Below are 18,624 nucleotides of genomic sequence, written 5' to 3' on the forward strand. Positions count from 1 at the left end.
TGGGGTAGGGCAACAGTAGGTCAGCGGTTTTCAGAAAAGGGGCTCCTGGACCTGAAGAGTGAGATCTGTTGGGTAGACTAAGCTCTGGGGGAGAATGGCCTTGATTTCTAGGGCCTTCCTCAACCTTTAGGGCCATCTGACTAATTATATGGCCCTGTTACTGTGATGAGGAGGAACCCCCACCCTCTGCCCCTCGCCAGCCCAAGGTTCATGCCACCACGTACAACTCGGTGATGATAATGCCTCGACGAACAAGCAGAGGATTTCTAAAAGTTCCAGGAAAACCTACACTTGGTTTTGTCTCTTCTGTCTCATGTCTTGGCTTGCACAGCTTTTGCTTTTCCTTTATCTTGAACTCATTTTGGGGGCTGTACTGCTCGGTGGTAGTACCTCTTTGTATTGATACAGGAAGGAAGGAAATGGTTAGATCAGGCCATTCATTTCTTTATTTAACCATAGCTTCCACACAAAAGATGAAAAAGCTGAGGGTCAGAAACTTAGATAACTCACCTACTCTCAGAGGGTTAATATCAGTTGAAATCCGAAAGGTCGTTTTTGACTACACCACACTGCCCCTCAGCATCTTTCCCCACTGCCAGTCACCATTTGCCTGTCCATGCACCCAGAATGAAAAATTACACAAAATGAAAAATGGAATGCTTCTTCTTCCTGTCCAACAATGTAGTAAACCGTGAAAGACGGAGATATAGTACCGAATAAAATAAAGATGTACACGGACCATTGCCTTCATGGATGTATATCTTGTTTGGTAGACATTTTTTTGTAGGAGTAGACAACTCAATGTAAGCTTGAAATTGTGCTGTATACTTTGATGAACATGTTGATGGTGCTATATCCTAGTGTGTGATGGGGGCATTAACCTAGATAGAGAGGTCAGGGAGGCTTTTTGGAGGAATTGATACTTAGGGGAGACCCGAGGATTTGGAGTTACTTGGGCCAAGGGGCTTCCAGGTGAAATTCACAGCTTGTGCTGGGGAGAAAGTGTGGCAAGTTGGATGCTCTGGACATAAGTCAGTGAGGTTGGGATGCTGAGACCTAGTGGAGAGGCATCAGACAAGGCTGGAGAGGCAGTCTGGGGCTAGACTACAAGGGTCCTGAGGGTCATGTTAAGGATTCGGGTTATCCTCCTGAGAGCAGTGGGGTTCTACAGAGAGATTTTAAACAGGGAAGTGCCATGGTCTGATTTTGTCAAGATCACGGGGGCTACAATGTGGAGGACAGATTGGAGGAAGCCAGGAAAGATGTAAAGAAGCCAGTCAGGAGGTTATTGAAGCCGTCCTGGTAACAGATGCTGGAAATCAGGACTGGAGTGGTGGTGGTGAAGATGGAAAGAACTAGACAAAATTGAGAGACACCCAGAGATAAAATTGAGGGTCTTGGTGGTCATTGGATATGAGGGGTAACAAAGATGGGGGTGCTAAGGGTTATGCTCATGGTTTTATTGTAGTTCTCTCCCTCTACTATCACCTACATACCTCTTTATTTATTTTTTTTAATCCTCACCTGAGGACATTTTTTTTCATTGATTTCTAGAGAGAGTGGAAGGGAGGGAGGAGAGAGAGAGATGGGATGGAGGAAGAGGAGAAGGAGAAGGAGGGAGGGAGGGAGGGGAGAGAGAGAGAGAGAGAGAGAGAGAGAGAGAGAGAGAGAGAGAGAGAGAAATATCAATGTGGGAGAGACACATTGATTGGTTGCCTCCTGCACGAGGGCACCTAGACCGGGGCTGGGGATGGAACCTGCCACCCAGGTACATGCCCTTAAACGGGAATCGAACCTGAGATACTCTGATGCTCGGGCCGATGCTCTAACCACTGAGAATACTAGCCAGGGCCACACCTCGTTTTTTTAAATGTGTAAAGAGCCAGGGAAAGTGTCTCAAGTGATGTACCATGAGGTACTAGAAGCTTCAGAACATGGCAGTGGTGGTTATGCTAAAAGCCATCTCTGTCTATCTGGCCCACCAGCCTCCTTCCTATAGACAAGAAAATAATTTGAGTTTTTGTAAACAGCAAAATAGTCAATTTCTGGGTTTAACCTGCCTCTCTAGTCTCAGAGTTCTTATCCTAGACATGATAGCATAAACCCCCGTGGTCTGCCCAGCATCCTCCTCCCACTTGTGCCCTAAGACTCTCCATTTGACTGAGGGTCGCCCACCTCTCCAGTGTTCTCATGTTCTCCATAGAACTTTGGAAAATAGGTTTGTGTGACCTGGGCCCTTTCCTTTCTTTAAAAGGAGACAAAGAAGCAAGGCTTCAAAAGTTGAAATGCAAGTTAAGAGGATGACACGTTTCTAACTTGGCAGGTCAATCTGGGTATTTGGTGCAAGCTCCCTGAATAGTCATTATATGGCAACTGTTTGGGCTGCCCTGTGCGTAAACCTAGGCTGAGCTGACCCTGAGGCTGAGGAAGGTAGATAAGCCTTGGCCGCAAGACAGTGAATGTCAGGCGGGCATAGGAGTCACAGTTCCTGCAACAACTCATCTCAAGTCAAATTAAGGGAATAATGCAAGCCTAGTAGATATTTAATGAGAGATTATTTCTAGAGATTATAAGGATACAGAAATTGCAAATAAATCCCTGACCTTTCCTGAGCCTTGGCTCAGTGAAAGAGCTGAATCACCTGCTTGAGGGGATTAAGAAGAACCGCTTCCATCTGTCGGGCCGCTCAGACTTTTTCTGTCATTAGCAACTGTTCGGCGGTGATCCTGTCCTAAACCTTTTAGTGGGAACTCGATTTTCAGAGTAGGAGGTCTCAATTAACTTAGATTAGGAACCTGCTAGGTAGAGATCAGGACGAATGATCTGCTAATGTATGCACTGTAGTCCCTATCATATTAGTGGTACTCAGGACACATTAAATAAAGCAGTTGTTAATCATTTGTAACCTAATCATGACATCAGCAGGAAACTCAGGTTGATGAGAGTAGAAGTCAAACCTGTGAGAGAGGAATAGGCACAGACGGAGAGACAGGGCTGCAGGGAAGTGTGGGGCCACAGGCAGTGATGTACCTTAGAGCAGTTTCAGCTTAGAGAGCTACAGCAACGGTGACAAAGTTGTACTTACTGAGTTTCTTGTTGGGCACAGTGGTTTGACATGCATTCCATTTCTTAACACAGTTTTATCTGTTTATAACTGCAATAATTATCGTCACTATGCAACATTACAGGCCAGCAGTTACCTAGAGCTCTTAATGTTTGACTTTGCAATATCTAAGCAATATATACATTTGAACTAATATATACTAGTGAGGACTACATTACCTGCGTTATGTGTAAGGCCTTTATGTGTAATATCTGTGTAAGATTTATTTAAAGAAGGTGTTTGCTGGTTTAGAACAAATTGGAGAACTTCTGATGCTGGGAAAACCAAAGGATCAACATTTACTCAGATTTTGGGCGCGGGGGGGGGGGGGGGGGGGCGGCTTTGCTTTGCCGATTTCCAAAAGAAGTAATTGTAGTTAATGTAGGCTAGTGGAATTTAAGTTTTTGGCAGTGTACTTGGAAGGTTCTATTGTATTCTTTTCCATTACCTGTTTCTTACTGAGGAAAGGATCTTGCTTCCCACAGTTCCACATGAAAAGACTCAAGGACTGAGTTGCCTCTATAAGGCTATATCTGGCTCTGTCATTTCTTCAGCTACTTGTGCTGATGGCTTTTTGAGCATGTGTCTTCTTGCGACTGGACTCATCACTGTCAGCTACCAGGCTATTTCTAATTTTCAAAACTTTAGTCAGTGTTCATGGGGTAAGGAAACAAAATAATCATTTTTCTGAACAGAAGTTCATTGATGCCGTGTTCACAAACCTACTCTTAAAACATCCAACTTTGGAATCAGCCTTAGCTGCTCACAGAACACTATACAAAATGACAGTTCTCTCTCAGACCTCTATGACTCTCATCTCTATGCAAGGATCCTCTTAAGAACCTCTCAAAGGAAGAACTAAAAGGCTTCAACTGACTGTTGAGTCAGTTATGAACATTTTGGAAACCTCCTTAAGTATAAAAAGTAATTTCCCCTCTGACAAATACATTCTAGTAGGCTCTATATAAACTACTGTGAAAAAGGAAGAAAACCCTCCCCTGTGCCCGAAAAGATGCCCAAGATCCTTAGTCATCAGGGAAATGAAGTCAAAGCCACAATGAGATACCACTTCACACCCACTAGAATGGCTATAATCAAAAAGACAATAACAAATGTTGGCAAGGATGTGGAGAAATTGGAACCCTCATTCATTGCCGGTGGGATTGTAAAATGGCGCAGTGCTTTAGAAAGCAGTTTGGCAGTTTCTCAAAAAAGTTAAGCATAGAGTCGCCATATAACCCAGCAATTTCACTCCTAGGCATATATTGAAGAGAAATGAAAGTATGCCCACGCAGAGACTTGTACACAGATGTTCTTAGCAGCATTTATTCATAATAGCCCAAAGGGGGAAGCAGCAGCTGATGGATACATGAAATGTGGTCTATCCAGACAATAGAATAGTATCTATAATAATAAAAGCGTAATATGCTAATTAGACCGGATGTCCTTCTGGACAAAGCCACGGGGGGGGGGGGAGGGGAGGGGGAAAGAGGCAGCAGAGGTGGCAGAGGCTCCTGGCCGCGGGGGCAGTGAGCAGGGGGCCGAGGCTGAGGCAGAGGCGGCAGAGGGCCCTGGCTGTGGTGGTGGCCGTGGCAGCAGGGGCCGGGGCCAAGGCCCTTGCACGAATTTTGTGCATCGGGCCTCTAGTTTCGTCATAAAAAGAAGGAAGTATTGATGTTACAGTGGAGAAGAATCTTGAAAATATTATACTAAATGAAAGAAGCTAGACACAGAAGACCACATATAGTATGATTCCAGTTACATAAAATGTTCAGAATAGGAAAATCTACAGAGGCAGAAAATATATTAGTGGTTTCTAGGGGCAGGAATAAGGGGGAAATAGAGAGTGACTGCTAATGTGTGTGAGTTTTTTGAAGGGGGAAATGAAAATGTTATAGAATTTGATAGTGGTGATTGATAACTTTGTTAATATGCTAGAAATTAATGAATTGTGGGTGAACTCTGTGATATGTGAATTATATTTCAATGGAGCTATTTTAAAAAATCTTCTCCTCGGTTCCAATAGTTATTTGGCCTGTGTATTATAATTTGTTATTAAGTTTAGGAAATATCTATGGCATGAGTTAATTGAGTTTCACTTGGAAAAATAATTTTGATATGGCTTCCAGCTTCCAGTCAGAAAGCCCAATATAACACAATTTGCAAAGTAAATACTTGATTCATACTAGAAAAAGCAAGGGATTGACTTATTAGGCTTTTTACAGCTTTAAGGGAAAGTAAGAGCAATGATTTTGTATAGCAGTTGGTCTCCAGGTAGAAAAGCACTCTTTTCCTTTTTTTCTAGTACTTTACTTACTATCCTAGAGACCAAGTGTGTTTATAATAAGTACCACTAAGCACTAAGCATGCATGTAAGAACAAGAGCTATTTCCCTTTGGGAAGAGAAGTTTTGGAAAATTAGCATTCCTTTCTAGTTTGATTTGGATAATTGTCAGTGATTTTTTAAAAAGGGTTTTTATCTTCATTGGCTCTAAGTTTACTCATAGACATTAAGAATTGGAGAAAGATTCCATTTGGATTAGGTCCAAGATGAGTTCCAGTTCTGCTCAGTGCTCAGAGTGTACAAGTTTACTTCTTGCCCTGGGATGATGACAAATCATTTATAATACTCATCTTCCTACCTTTTGCCATTTCCCTCTCTACTCTGAACATTCATTTGCAGAATGTTTTTTCCTGATATCCTAAGGAGGTCAAAGATGAACCCATTCTTAAAGATGACCACACAGATCTTATTACTGGGTAACAGAGTGTGGGGATGGATTTTGGTGGGTTTCCAGCTTCGTTGTCAGGGTGGGAATTAGTTCTGTGCTGTGGAAAACGTTGCTGCTGTTGATCATCTGTTTGCTGAGTGACATTAGTGGGTTTGGGAGCTGATGGAAGATACGGTCACCACCCGCTGAGTTACCACAGAGAGCACACAGAGGCTGACTCTACCTCCTGCCTTAGTTCTTCTGCCTCAGCTAGCTTCTCTGTTCTCGGCTGTTTTAATTTTCTTCTGGATCTTTTTCTTCTTCTTCTAGTAACCTGAGCAGGAGTTTATTTCTCTCTTTAACTCAGAGTCACATTTAAGGTAGTTGGTTATACGGGTTCTGGGGTGAGTCTCCCATATATTAGACCTGCAACTTTGGTCAAGATTCCTAGCTTTGCCAAATCTCAGTTTCTTCATCTTTAATATGAGGCTAATGACAGGATCAGCCTGGATGACTTGCTTAGGAAAAAATGAAATAATCTATGTCAATCACTTCTCCAACATTTATGCTTTTTGAAGGAAACCAACAAACAGTTCTCCAACTCCTGATATTAACCAAACAATTTAAAGGATGCCTAGTTATTCCTTTGGTACGGTGCTCATCACTGTATGCTACAGTTTCTTCAACTACACATTGATGATAAGCTTGCAGAGTTACTGTGAAAATTAAATGAGATAATATACACAAAACACTTAGAACTGTACTCAGCATGTGGTAAGCTCTCAGTGAATAACAGCTTTAAAAAAAAATTATTCCGATGCCTTTTTTTGGGAAAAATTAAAAGGATATGTGGCTACACCACGGGACTGAGTCATCTTGGGTTGGTCATGCCTTGTCCCAAGGTTGGTTTGTGCGGCCAGAAACTTGAACTCTATTCTTTCCCTCTTTCAGTTGCACAGTTGGACAGCATTGGCTTCAGCATAATCAGGAAATGCATCCACGCTGTGGAAACCAGAGGTAAGTAGTTCAACAGATGACATTGTTCTCAGCGAAGGTCACACATTTGGAGAGGTGTCATACCTGAGACCTGCTACCTGCTGATTTCCGATTTTAAGTGACTCATGAACCCCCAAGTCCCATGGCCAGTGTGTTTCTATGAGTTGTGTTGCCCTGAAGCAGAGGTTCTCAACCAATTTGGTGTCATTGACCGCTTTGATCTGAAGAAAGCTTTATATGCATACATATCAAATACTTGGGATTAAAAGGAAACCAATTACTGAAGTTCAGTTATTAAAGTACTAATAATAGTTGGAAGTTAGTGAAAATAAAGCTGTAATTGTGTTCCTCAGTTCATAGACACCCTGAATTCTGTAATGGACCTCTTAATGTCCATGGACCCCAGGTTAAGAACCTGCTCTGGGGAGCTTGTTGCTTGGGACCATCCAGGCAGAAAGAAAAGTCCAGGCCCCTAGTTTCCTGCAGTGGCACTGTGGTCAGCCCTGCCTATCACACATTGACCTTTCCTGGGTCCAGAGGAGCAGGGCTTTGAGATCAGGGAAGTTGTTTCATCCCAATGGTCTCCATCCCCTCTTCTGAGGTGACCACAAAGGCGATTCCTCGGTTCTAACAGTTTGGAGCTTTGAGTGAATTGGTCTGTTGAGTCCCTTACAAAAGCTGATAATTGTCTTCCACTTGGCTTGATATGAACCATTGGCAAAGTTGTGCATCTTATTTTTTCTACAGCCTCTCAACCTACCAGCCCTTTTTATTTGTTTGGAAGAAGTTCTACCACTTAAAGCAGGATCCATAACTCTTGCCAGTTGAGAAATATAGGCATCTTTATAAAGGCTATAAAGCATTGAGTAGAGGGAGAGAAAAAAAATTAACCTTAACAGCCTGTACTCCTATGTATCCAGTAAAAAAGGTCTTCTATCCAACTTAGTTATTTTAATATGTAATAACATTTTAAAATGTTTGCTTATTTCTACTATACCTTTCTTCAATAAAGAGTTAAGGTAGTTTGCAAAGATAATGCAAAATGTAACCAGAGAATATAAAGTGACATTTCTGGGAGTGGATCTTGAGGAAATAAGGACATGGACCAGGTTGAGTTATAAGGATGTTTACAGAAAGGTGTTATTAAGGTTAAAAATCAGAAACTAGCCAAATGTCTCAAAATTTGGTTAAATCAACAGTGCTACATTCATGCAGTAAAAAACTCTGAATCACTAAAAATGCAGTGGAGATATACTTATTGACACCCAAGATTTTGGTTATATATAGTAAGTGAAAAGTGCAAGTTCTAAAACAGCCTGCCAAGTATGAACCCATTCTGGGGGTAGCGGGGAGAGGGGAGATTCGTGCCTGCACAGCTATCTTTGTGTTGTCAGTGGGTCTCTGCTGTTTTTACCTTCTTTCTTTGATTTATCTGTTTTCCATAACTGCAGTTTCTAAGTTTTTAAAAGTAGGTGTAACTAAGATAATTTTTCAACAGGCATTTTGAAATCTTTTTATTTAACCAGTTAATTGCCACAATATTTTGAATTTAATTAAAAAAGGTCCGCCGCTTGTGTCTATAGACACCTACGGCATACAAATGGTTAAAAATAAAAGAATCAGATATAAGAGCTCCAGGGTTAACAAAAGTAGAGGCATAAACGTGGAGCCAAAAGTGAGTTCAAAACAGAACCCCCCTCCTCTCTGCTCCCCAGGCACCTTCATATACTTGCCTGCGGTGGGCCACCTGTCTGCCGCTCAGTTTTCAGCAGCCAAAACAGAGAGAGAAACCTAATCATTTAAAACCCTTCACAGAGAGTGTGATAAATGCATACCCATAGCTCAGGAGGGTGACTCTTTCTGATATGAAGCCAGAAAATATACAGGATAAGTGGTGAGGAAGAGGAGGGTCACCAACTGGATTGGTCTCTTAGCTTCTGCTTCTGAAAATGATGTTTCAGCTTCTGAGAAAGTTTTCATTTAGCACTAAGAGGACATAAAGACAGTGAGTTAAAAACCATTTTTACATAAAGGCATGAAGGAAGTGGCTATTCCCTACTGCAGTGCATGTATGTACATACATATTTGTGGTGACCAGAGATGACCAGACCTCCCATGCTCTCTGGGGTTCATTAATCATTGCCCAATGGGAGTCGGGATTGTGTCAAATTCCAGGAAAGCACAAGGACAAAAGAAAGAGATAACACTTCAGAAAGGAGAAGCCCTTCAAGCCACCCCATCACTGAATAATGGTTCTGCTACTAAGTAACTTGGGGCCCATTCCTTCGTTTTTGACTAGGGTCTTCCAGCCATGAACCATGCGGGATCATGCCATGCTTTTATAGATCTGTTTTAGCTGTGGAGGCCCCTCATTCCAAACCACTTGCTTTTATTCATGAGTTCCATTTCTAGATAGGTGTTGTAGAATCAGCCTTGTCCCACATTTCTTCCAGGAAATTTTGTTTTGACTCCAAAGTAGTGGCTCTGATGGAGTATAACTCACTGTATTATTCACTCTATTCTATCACATATATACTGATCTGGGTGCTGGGGATACAATGGTGAGGAAGACAGAATCACTGTATTATGAGTTTACATTGTAGCTGGGGGGAGAAAGATAGACAAGAAACCCAATAAAGATAATTTTAGATATTAACTGCTATAAAGAAAAAAAAAACAGGGCCAGGTACTGGCCAATTAGTGTTGGTCATGGGATGCATTAAAGAGGTTGTGTTTAAGCTGAGACCTGAATGATGGAAAGATCTAAGAAAGGAGGGTTGCAGGTGGAGGAAAGGCTGTGATTGGGGGCCTGAGCTTGATTTGCTGGAGTAACAGGAAGGCCAGTGTGTCTGGAGCGGAGTGGAATGGTTGATGCTAGGGGTCAGGGGTAGGCCTGAGCTCAATCATGTAGTACCTTGTAGGCACAGTGAGGTTTGATTGTGATCTAAATGCAATGGGAAGCTACTGGAAGGTTTTTAAGAAAAGAGGTGGTTTGAACTGACTTATGTTTTGAGAAGTTCTCTTTGGCTAGTGGTTGTAAAATGGACCTCGGGATAGAAAAGGAAGTGAGGGAAAGGTATCAGATATGATTGGCCTAGGACTAACAGGAGAAAAGTCACTTTACATCACTTGGTCTGAATTGTCCCCTTTGGTAAATGACACAGTGGTGATCTCATCTTTGTATTTACATGAACAAAGTACTGAGGTGGGTTAGTTTTGGGTTCTCTGTTTGGGTGTTTGAAGGTAAACCCCCTCTAGTTCAGTTGCAAATTTCCTTGGGTTGAATGAAGGTGGTCCTTTTTTTAATTATATAATGAATATTTACATTACAAATGAATGGTTTTTCTAATTTCTCAGTCTTGGCAAACATTCTCCAAAATTAAAAATGTCTTTGCCTTACAGCTCAATATTTTCATTCTCTCTGTGAAAATAAATTGTGAAGTATGAATTTTTTGTCATGTCATTTTTGGCTTTCTAAATTAAAAAACTGGTTAACTATGATCTATTTAAAAGTATATATTTTGCATCTTTCAAAACTCTTCAGATGCTGCTTTTGGCAACAGAAGAGAAAGGTTCCTTTCTCCTCTGATGACTGAACTAACATGAGGGCTGAAGTGTGCAGCACACCCGTGAAATCCTAGACAGCTGTACCAATCTCACTCCTTCGCTAAGAGCAGAGCTGAGTGGCAGGGGACTTTAATTAGAGTGGCTTTTAGAAGGAACGAGAAAATGAAAACAGTGCCTTTGGCTGGGTTGGCTTGACTTGTGTTTTGATGTACCTTTAATTAAATCATCACTGTTTCTCTTCTCAGGTATTAATGAGCAAGGGCTGTACCGAATCGTGGGGGTCAATTCCAGAGTGCAGAAGTTGCTGAGTGTCCTGATGGGTAAGTGCAGCTCTGGCTCTGCCAGACAGGCCCCTGAAAAGTCACCAGGTTCCTGAATATGGACAGCACATAGGGAAGGAATCAGGTTGTTCCAAGAGGTAACTCCCAGAAATATGCTGCCTCACTCACCATTGTCATGGCTGTGGGAATCATTGGAAGAGGTACTGAGTGAGACTAGACGAAAAAAATGGCAGATCCAAGGCACCACACCCTCTCTGTTTGTAGACTTGGCCCTGCCAGTCCCAGTGGTGCTAGGTGGCTCATGTGACCACCACACCCTACTCTGTCTTTAATAGCTCATGACTCCCTCGGTCCTGTTTGGAGACAGGCATTTAGTGGGGCACACCCAGGGCCTGAGGAAATATATCCTTCTAGCCTACAAAGGACCTCCGGTCTCATGTTCCCTGTGAAAGAGAAGGGGTCATGTGATGCCCAGATAAAATGTATATAAGCAGATAGTTCTTCTGATTCTCTTTGCTTGTAGATTTCAGCCTAGTCTCTCATTTGAGCAGCAGAACCTCTTTTGCAGCTGGCCCATCCTATATAATAAAGATGTAATATGCAAATGGTCATTATGCGGTGAAGCATAACGACTGACCGAGTAACAACTAGATCACAGATCAGCAGGAGGGTGGGGCAGCAAGCTACCAGCGGGCAGCGGAGAGCTACAGGAGGGGGCAGGGCATCAAGCTATTCGGGAGGCGGGTGGAGGGAGCTACAGGAGGGCGGGGCAGCGGGCGGCAAGCTACTGGCGCACGGTTTCGTGCACAGGGCTACTAGTATAAATATAAAGCTACTCTCTCTAAATGTGCAATGTTCGAATCAAAAACCCATGAGCCAATGAGCCAAATGTGCCTAGGCTGCAGATTTCCTGTATTTTTAGATATGAATGCACCAGCCTTAGTGAGTCACATGGATCTAAATGGCAAACAGATCAGATTGCGCCCATCAGTGGCTGTTTTTCATCCCCATGGAGGCCCAGCCATGCACTTGGAGAGATGGACTGTCACTCAGGGGCCCTGCTCAGGGTTCTGGGCAGGGGCACTTCTCTTGTTAGTATTTGACATTTCATTTGCCATTCCAGTTTCCGAAAATAGTTTTCATATGTAAAGAATTCTCCTCTCTCATGTTGACGAGAACAACTCTCTACCTCTTTTCCAAAGAGTTTCTTGCTTCTTATAGGCAAAACTCTACTATATTGCTAGCCACAATGAAATCTTTTGCTTGAAACTATGATTATTTTAAGGTACTCCTTGGGAATCTGTTTTTGGTTCAGATTTGGGATATGGTTAGTTATTTTTAAAATTTAACTGTTTATTTTGAGATAATTATAGATTCACATGCAGTTGTAAGAAATAATTTAGAGAAACCCTGTGTGCCTTTACCCACTTTCCTCCAATGGTAACATCTTATGGGGCTGTAGTGCAGTATCACAACCAGGATATTGATCCAGTTGAGATGCAGAGCAGTTCCATCACCATGAGGAGCCGTTGCGATGCCCTTTCATGGCAATACCCATCTGCCTCGCCCTCATCTCACCCCCATGCTTAACACCTGGCAACCGCTGATCTGCTCTCCATTTCTGTAATTGTGTCATTTCACGATAATCATATAAATGGAATCATATAATACGTAATCTTTTGGGATTGGCTTTTTTTTTCAATCAGCATAATTCCTTTCAGACTTATATCAATAGTTTTTTTTTTTAATTGCTGATAGTATTCCATTATATAGATACACCACAGTTTGTTTAACCATTCACTTGATGAAGGACATCTGGGTTGTTTCACATCTGGGTAAATGACAAATAAAGCTGCTATAAAACATTCGTATACAGGTTTTTATATGAACATTAATTTGTTTCAGTGGGATAAATGCCCAAGAATACAATTACTAGGTTGTATGGTGATATGGTTAATTTTCAAAAAATTCTTATGTAAGGCAGAATTAAGAGTCTAACAGGTCTCAGTCCTCAGTCTCTCATTTCTGAGCAGTGCTGCAAACATTTGTGGAGCTTCTGCTCTTGGAAGCAGATGGTCAAGTGCTAGGGATGAAACTTTAGAAAGTGTCATTCCTTGTCTGCAAAGTGTCCAGGAGGAGAGAGATATGCATCCATGTGAAAACTATGGTGTAAAATACTATCCTGGTGCCTAATATGAGCTGGGTCTGGGAGACTCAGTAGTGAAGGAGAGGATAGAAGAATAATTCAGGTTCAGGAAGTATGAGCAATGGCATGGGGGCAGAAATCAGGGTCTATGGTGGCTATACCAGAGAGTACTGATTTTATTATTTTAATATTTGAAAGTACTCAGGCTGGGACAGGAATGTTAAAGCTGAAAAGCTGAGAAGGCCCCTTTTGCTGAAGAACTTTAATATTTTGCTAAGGAGTTTGCTTGTTTTTCTCTGTAGGAAGTGAGATGTTGTTAAAAGTTTCTAAGTAAGTGGAGCTGTGTGTGTTAGGACTTTATTACACACAAAAGTGTCAAGAAGGCAATTCAGAATAGTTTAAAGGGAAAATAAAAGGCATTTATTTGCTCACATAGTTGGTAAGGCCAATATGGCAGTAGGGTCTGGTGGTTCCAGTGACATCTTTACATTTGTGGGAGCCCTTCCTACTCATTTCTCTGGCTTCCATTATCTGTGACCTCTGCTTGTCTTGGTATTGGCTGTTTTCATCATTGGAATGTTCCAGATAGTCCCGTCTCAGCAGTCCTTGGAGCTTGCATCACTGAGAAGGGAGTGTCTTTTTTAACAGTTTTGGCAGAAGATCCCAGGGCAGACTTTGATTGATCAGTATAGGGCCAGTCAATCACGTGATTAATTTCACAATCTCAGACGAGTCACATGACCTGCAGCAGATGGATCCAGATGGCCTGGATCCTGTGCCTGTCTCTGGTGGTCCTCAGTTACCTCTGTGAGGGTGGTAGAGGGGTAGGCTGGGGCGGGGGTTAGTCCACAGAGCCTTGTGGCCCACGCAGGATTATTAACAATGATGAAGGAGTGCTTTCCTGAAATGGCTGGTGGGTGATAGCAAAAGTATGTTCGACACAGGTGTTAACTAGATCAGATGCTGATTTGAAGAGTGTAACACTGGCAGCTTTGTGGAGCATGTATTTGATCATGGAAAGACCTGGAGGAAGAAGACAGTTGCAACATAGTAGGCAGAGCACGCCCCATCGAGGGCTGAACCAAACAGCTGCTCTGAGGTCAGGAAAAAAGGACAGGCTCAAAATGATTGGAGAGAATCAACATGATTTTTTAACCAACTGGATACAGGGGAGCGGGAGGGGCTGAGATATTTCAAAGATGACAGATTTTTCTATTGGGCAACACTAATGAAAAGAAATATGACATTTAGATGGGTTTGCTAATCTAAAAGAGAGGCACCTTAGCTCAGTTGTGCTAAGCAAAGAGTGGTGGAAAAGATCTTGTTTTTATCACTTCTATTTGTGGCCCTCAAGCAAGATATTTGTCCTTTTTTCTTCCTTAGTTTTCCCAGGGACAGACAAAATGATCATGGACATTTGAGAATTGTCATGAAAAACTAATAACTAGCAGCTGAAAGTCATGAGGCCTGCTGCCTCTGCCAGGAGGACATTGCAGATAGACTAGAATCCAAACTGAGGTTCAACCAGAGCTGAGAAATGAACCCAGTGCAAGATCCAATCAACAGTGTAATACAAAAATAATACTGAATATAAACAGAAATTAAAAAATAAAATAAAAATTAAAAAAAGTGGAGCCCTGGCCAGATGGCTCAGCTGGTTGGAGCATCATCCTGTATACCAAAAAAGGTTGTGGGTTCGATTTCCGGTCAGGGCACATACCTAAGCTGCTAATTTGATTCCTAGTTGTGGTGTGTATGGGAAGCAACCAGTCGATGTTTCCCTCTCTCTCTTTCCCTCCCTTCGTCTCTCTCTAAAATCAATAAAAACATATCTTCAGGTGATGATTTAAAAACAAACAAACAAGTGGAGAATGGTATCTGTGATTCTTACTACCCGTTAGTGTGGCTTTAAACTTGAGAAATCACCCAGTTGGCCAGCGAGACTCCAAATCTAAGGCCAAGCCCTGCCTCCCCTCCCTTCTGTGAACAGGCTCTCATCTTCATCAATTCTTGGCACTGGTACTAGAGTGGGTTAGCCAAGGGTATAATATAAATATGGCTCCTATACTCCCAAACCCCTCCCTGCAATAGCTGGGCCAAGTGTGAACCCTATTCATTCACTATTCCTTTAATCTATATTCACTGGATGCTCTATTACATCCCAGGCACTGTGTAAGATTTGGGTTATTTGTCAGAGTCTCTCAAAAGTGGAATAATATATTTTTATTATTTAAAGTATGGGTTAACATTAAAGACTTCCTTTGATCACTTTGAGTTTACTGTGTGTACTTCTAATACATTGAGGGACTTTAAGTGGGAAGTGGAAGATAGCCAGTGATTGGAGAACATCTCCTTTTTCTGGTTGAGATTCCTTAAGAAAGCTTGCCAGAATGTCTCACAGCAAATGCAATGGAGCCTCATGCTAGTGTCATACCAAGAGCTACCCTTGACGCCTCCCGGATAGCAAGGAGTCATTAGTCTTTGAAGGGTGAAAAGGATTCAGGAAGGCTTGCAGATTCCTAGAAAAAGAGTAACTTCTGTGTATGTGGTGTCTGGTGTTTTTTCCCTTTGAATGTTAAGCGAAGATAAATCTTCCCAAATTTTAACTTAACATTTTAAAAATATAAATCAGCTATATGCTTGTTCAGGGCATGCATGAATCTCTTTCTGTATATATTTTAAGTAACTTATTTTTGGATTAAAAGTTATAAGTGGTCACAGTAGGAAAGTTGGAGATATACAAGAAGTAGAAAGAAGAAAATAACAGTCTTGTAGATCAGAGATAATCTTTACTGACCATTATCATACCACTATCACCTTTTAAATATAATATCCTATAACAGAAAAAAATGTTTTCAAATTTGGAGTGACGCTGCATGTTTACTGCTTTTTCACAGGCTTTTTCATGTAATAGTACAGTGTCTATTTTCTGATGTTATTCTACTTCTGTGGGAGTGTGACTTTTTTGGCCATGTATTGGGTAGATAGATGTACTATAACTTTTTAATCAGTCTCCTATTCTTGGATACATAGACAGATTGCAATTCTTTATCATTCTAGAACATACTCAGGTGAACATCCCCACAGGGGCAGGATAGATAGCATAGGTAAAGAGCATGCATTTTGGAGTTAGACAAGTTGCAGTTCCACTGCCTATCTGTTTGACTTTGCACAAGTTATTTAATCCTGTCTGGTCTTCTATCTCATTATCCTCTCTAATAAAATGGTAATATGCAAATTAACCATCACTCTGCTACATAAGCCACGCCCACCAGCCAAGCCACACCCACCAGCCAATCAGGGCGAGTATGCAAATTAACCCCAGTCCAAGATGGCTACTGCCACAGAGAGCAAGGTTTCCCAGGTAACAGAGCAAGCCAAGCTTTCCATAGCCGTTGCAGGCCTAAGCCTCCACTCAAGCTACAAAGTTTCAATTATAGAAGGTAAACAAATTCAAACAAATGGCGGCAGAATGGAGCTTGAGAGAGCAGGCCAGGGTTGCCGGCGGCAACAGGGGAAGCAAAGCTTTCTGCACACCCTGGCCGGGCTCACCCGCTTAAGGCTACAAAGTTTCAATTGTAGAAGGTGAATTAACTGCCACAGAAATGGCTGCCGCCCCAGAAATGGCTGCCGCCCCAGGCTACAAAGTTTCAATTGTAGAAGGAAAATAAATTCCAGATACCAGGGCCTCCCCTTGGGTTGCCAGGGGGCGTGGCTGGCCTGCAAACCACCACAGGCCCCTCGCTCAGGCCGCCCCATGCCCCAAGGGAACCCCCCACCCTGATCTGTGACACCCTTCAGGGCAAACCAGCTGGCCCCCACCCGTGCACCAGGCCTCTATCCTATCTAATAAAAGAGTAATATACAGATTGATCATCACTGCAACACACAATATAGCTGCCCCCATGTGGTCAAAGATCCTGCCCCCATGTGGACACAAGATGGCCACTACAAGATGGCCAGCAGGAGAGGGCAGTTGAGAGGCACCCGGCCTTCAAGGGAGGGCAGTTGTGAGGGACCAGGCCTGCAAGGGAGGGCAGTTGAGAGGGACCAGGCTTGCAAGGGAGGGCAGTTGGAGGTGGTCAACCCTGCAGGAGAGGGCAGTTAGGAGTGACCAGTCCGGGAGAGGAGGGAAGTTGGGGGCAAACAGGCTGGCAGGGGAGCAGTTAAGCATCAACCAGGCTGGCAGCGTAGTGGTTAGGGGTTGATCAGACTGGCAGGCAGAAGCAGTTAGGGGCAATCAGGAAGGCAGGCAGGCAAGCAGTTGGGAGCCAGCAGTCCTGGATTGTGAGAGGGATGTCCGACTGCCCTCCAGGAGTCCCAGATTGGAGAGGGTACAGGCTGGGCTGAGGGACAACCCCCCGCCGTGCACGAATTTCGTGCACCGGGCCTCTAGTCTGTAATAATAGCTGCTGACTCTATAACAATGTGAGGATTACCTGAAGAGATTCATGTGCGTTGCCGAGTCTAGATCCTCCATGTTAGTCAATAAATGTTAGCTGTTACTATTTTTAATTTTCATATGTATATTTAGTGATTTCCTTATGGTTCATTGTAAGATGGTGACTTGCTGGGTCAAGGTATGTACATGTTTTTAAGGCCCTTCATTGGTGTTCCCAAATTTTCCTTGCCATCTCTATTACCTTTTACACATAAATTATAAATATATTTTTTAAATTAATCTCATTTTTATTGAAGCATATCTGTAAATCTGGGTGAGTTTGGACATTTTCCCCATGTTTCTTGCTGAGTTACAGCTCTCCTTTTATGAATTGCCTGTTAGTGTTCTTAGCCTACTCTCCCACTGGTGTAGTCACCTTGGGGTGTTAAGGCCTGTTTATATTTGGAGGCTATGTTACCGATATTTTTTTCCAGATTATCATTTATCTTGAACTTTAATTATGGTACTTTTGTTTTTGTTTTGTCTTGTGAATATTTTATATTTTTATGAAGTCCAATCTTTTATGAAGTCTGTCTTTTTTCCTAGATGGATTATACCTTAAAAGACCTTCCCCGTTCCAGGATTACCAAACCTTTTTGTGTTCCTTAAAATCCATCTGGGATTTATTCATTCAAAATGGGAGCTAACTCGCCTTTTCCTCAAATACTTATTTGACTGATCAATAACCATATAAGGAGAAATGTTCCCCCTTTTCATTACTTTTACATATCACCAGTCATTCTTTTGCACATATTGGGGTCTGATGAAGGAGTTCTTACATATATTTTTCTAGAGGAAAGTAAACTTTTTGTTTGTTATTATGCAGTTCTCAAGTTTAAAAAAAATATTGTCATTTTCACCTTTTTAATGTTTGTTTTTCTTCCAGTTCTCTGCATTTTAGCAAAAATTATCAAACTTGTGCCCCATGTCCATGCCATTCATTTAAATTTCTTTTGGTTGATTTTGTTACTGTTTATAATGCACATTTTTAATTTTGTAATTATATTTTCAGCATCTTTACTAACTTTTACTTATTTAACTGTTTTCATTTCTACCTTTCAGCTGTCGCCTTTGTTATTTCAGTCTGTTTCTTTTTTTATTTGATGTCTTATTTCACAGCATCCATATTTTTCTGAATTTTATTTAGAATACAGAGCAGGTGTTTCTGAGTTTTTTTAGAGTGCTTTTTTTCTGTCTCCATATTTTATGCCAACAAGTATTTTGTCAACTTTTTTATTTTCTTTTTAACCAAACCTGACTTGGAGAAGTTTATAAATCTTTGTAGTTAAATTCACTGTGGATAGAGCTTGTCCTTGTTCTGCTACTCTTTTTCTGAATGCTGTTAGAGCCATTCTCTTATGAAATTGGATAGTGTTGTA

General features: G+C 41.9%; 1 protein-coding gene across 3 annotated transcripts in view; it reads left to right on the forward strand.

The window, feature by feature from the left end:
* ARHGAP26 (Rho GTPase activating protein 26) overlaps positions 1-18,624 on the forward strand; it is a 411,202-nt gene that overhangs the window by 221,153 nt on the left and 171,425 nt on the right. For all 3 annotated transcript variants that reach the window (XM_079771397.1, XM_079771399.1, XM_079771398.1), the window contains 2 exons: positions 6,766-6,831; positions 10,623-10,697. In XM_079771397.1, the coding sequence (XP_079627523.1) occupies positions 6,766-6,831; positions 10,623-10,697 (141 nt within the window). The remainder of the gene's footprint in view (positions 1-6,765; positions 6,832-10,622; positions 10,698-18,624) is intronic.

Source organism: Cnephaeus nilssonii (genome assembly GCF_951640355.1).
Source record: "Cnephaeus nilssonii genome assembly, chromosome: 5".
NCBI classification, from domain to species: domain Eukaryota; kingdom Metazoa; phylum Chordata; class Mammalia; order Chiroptera; family Vespertilionidae; genus Cnephaeus; species Cnephaeus nilssonii.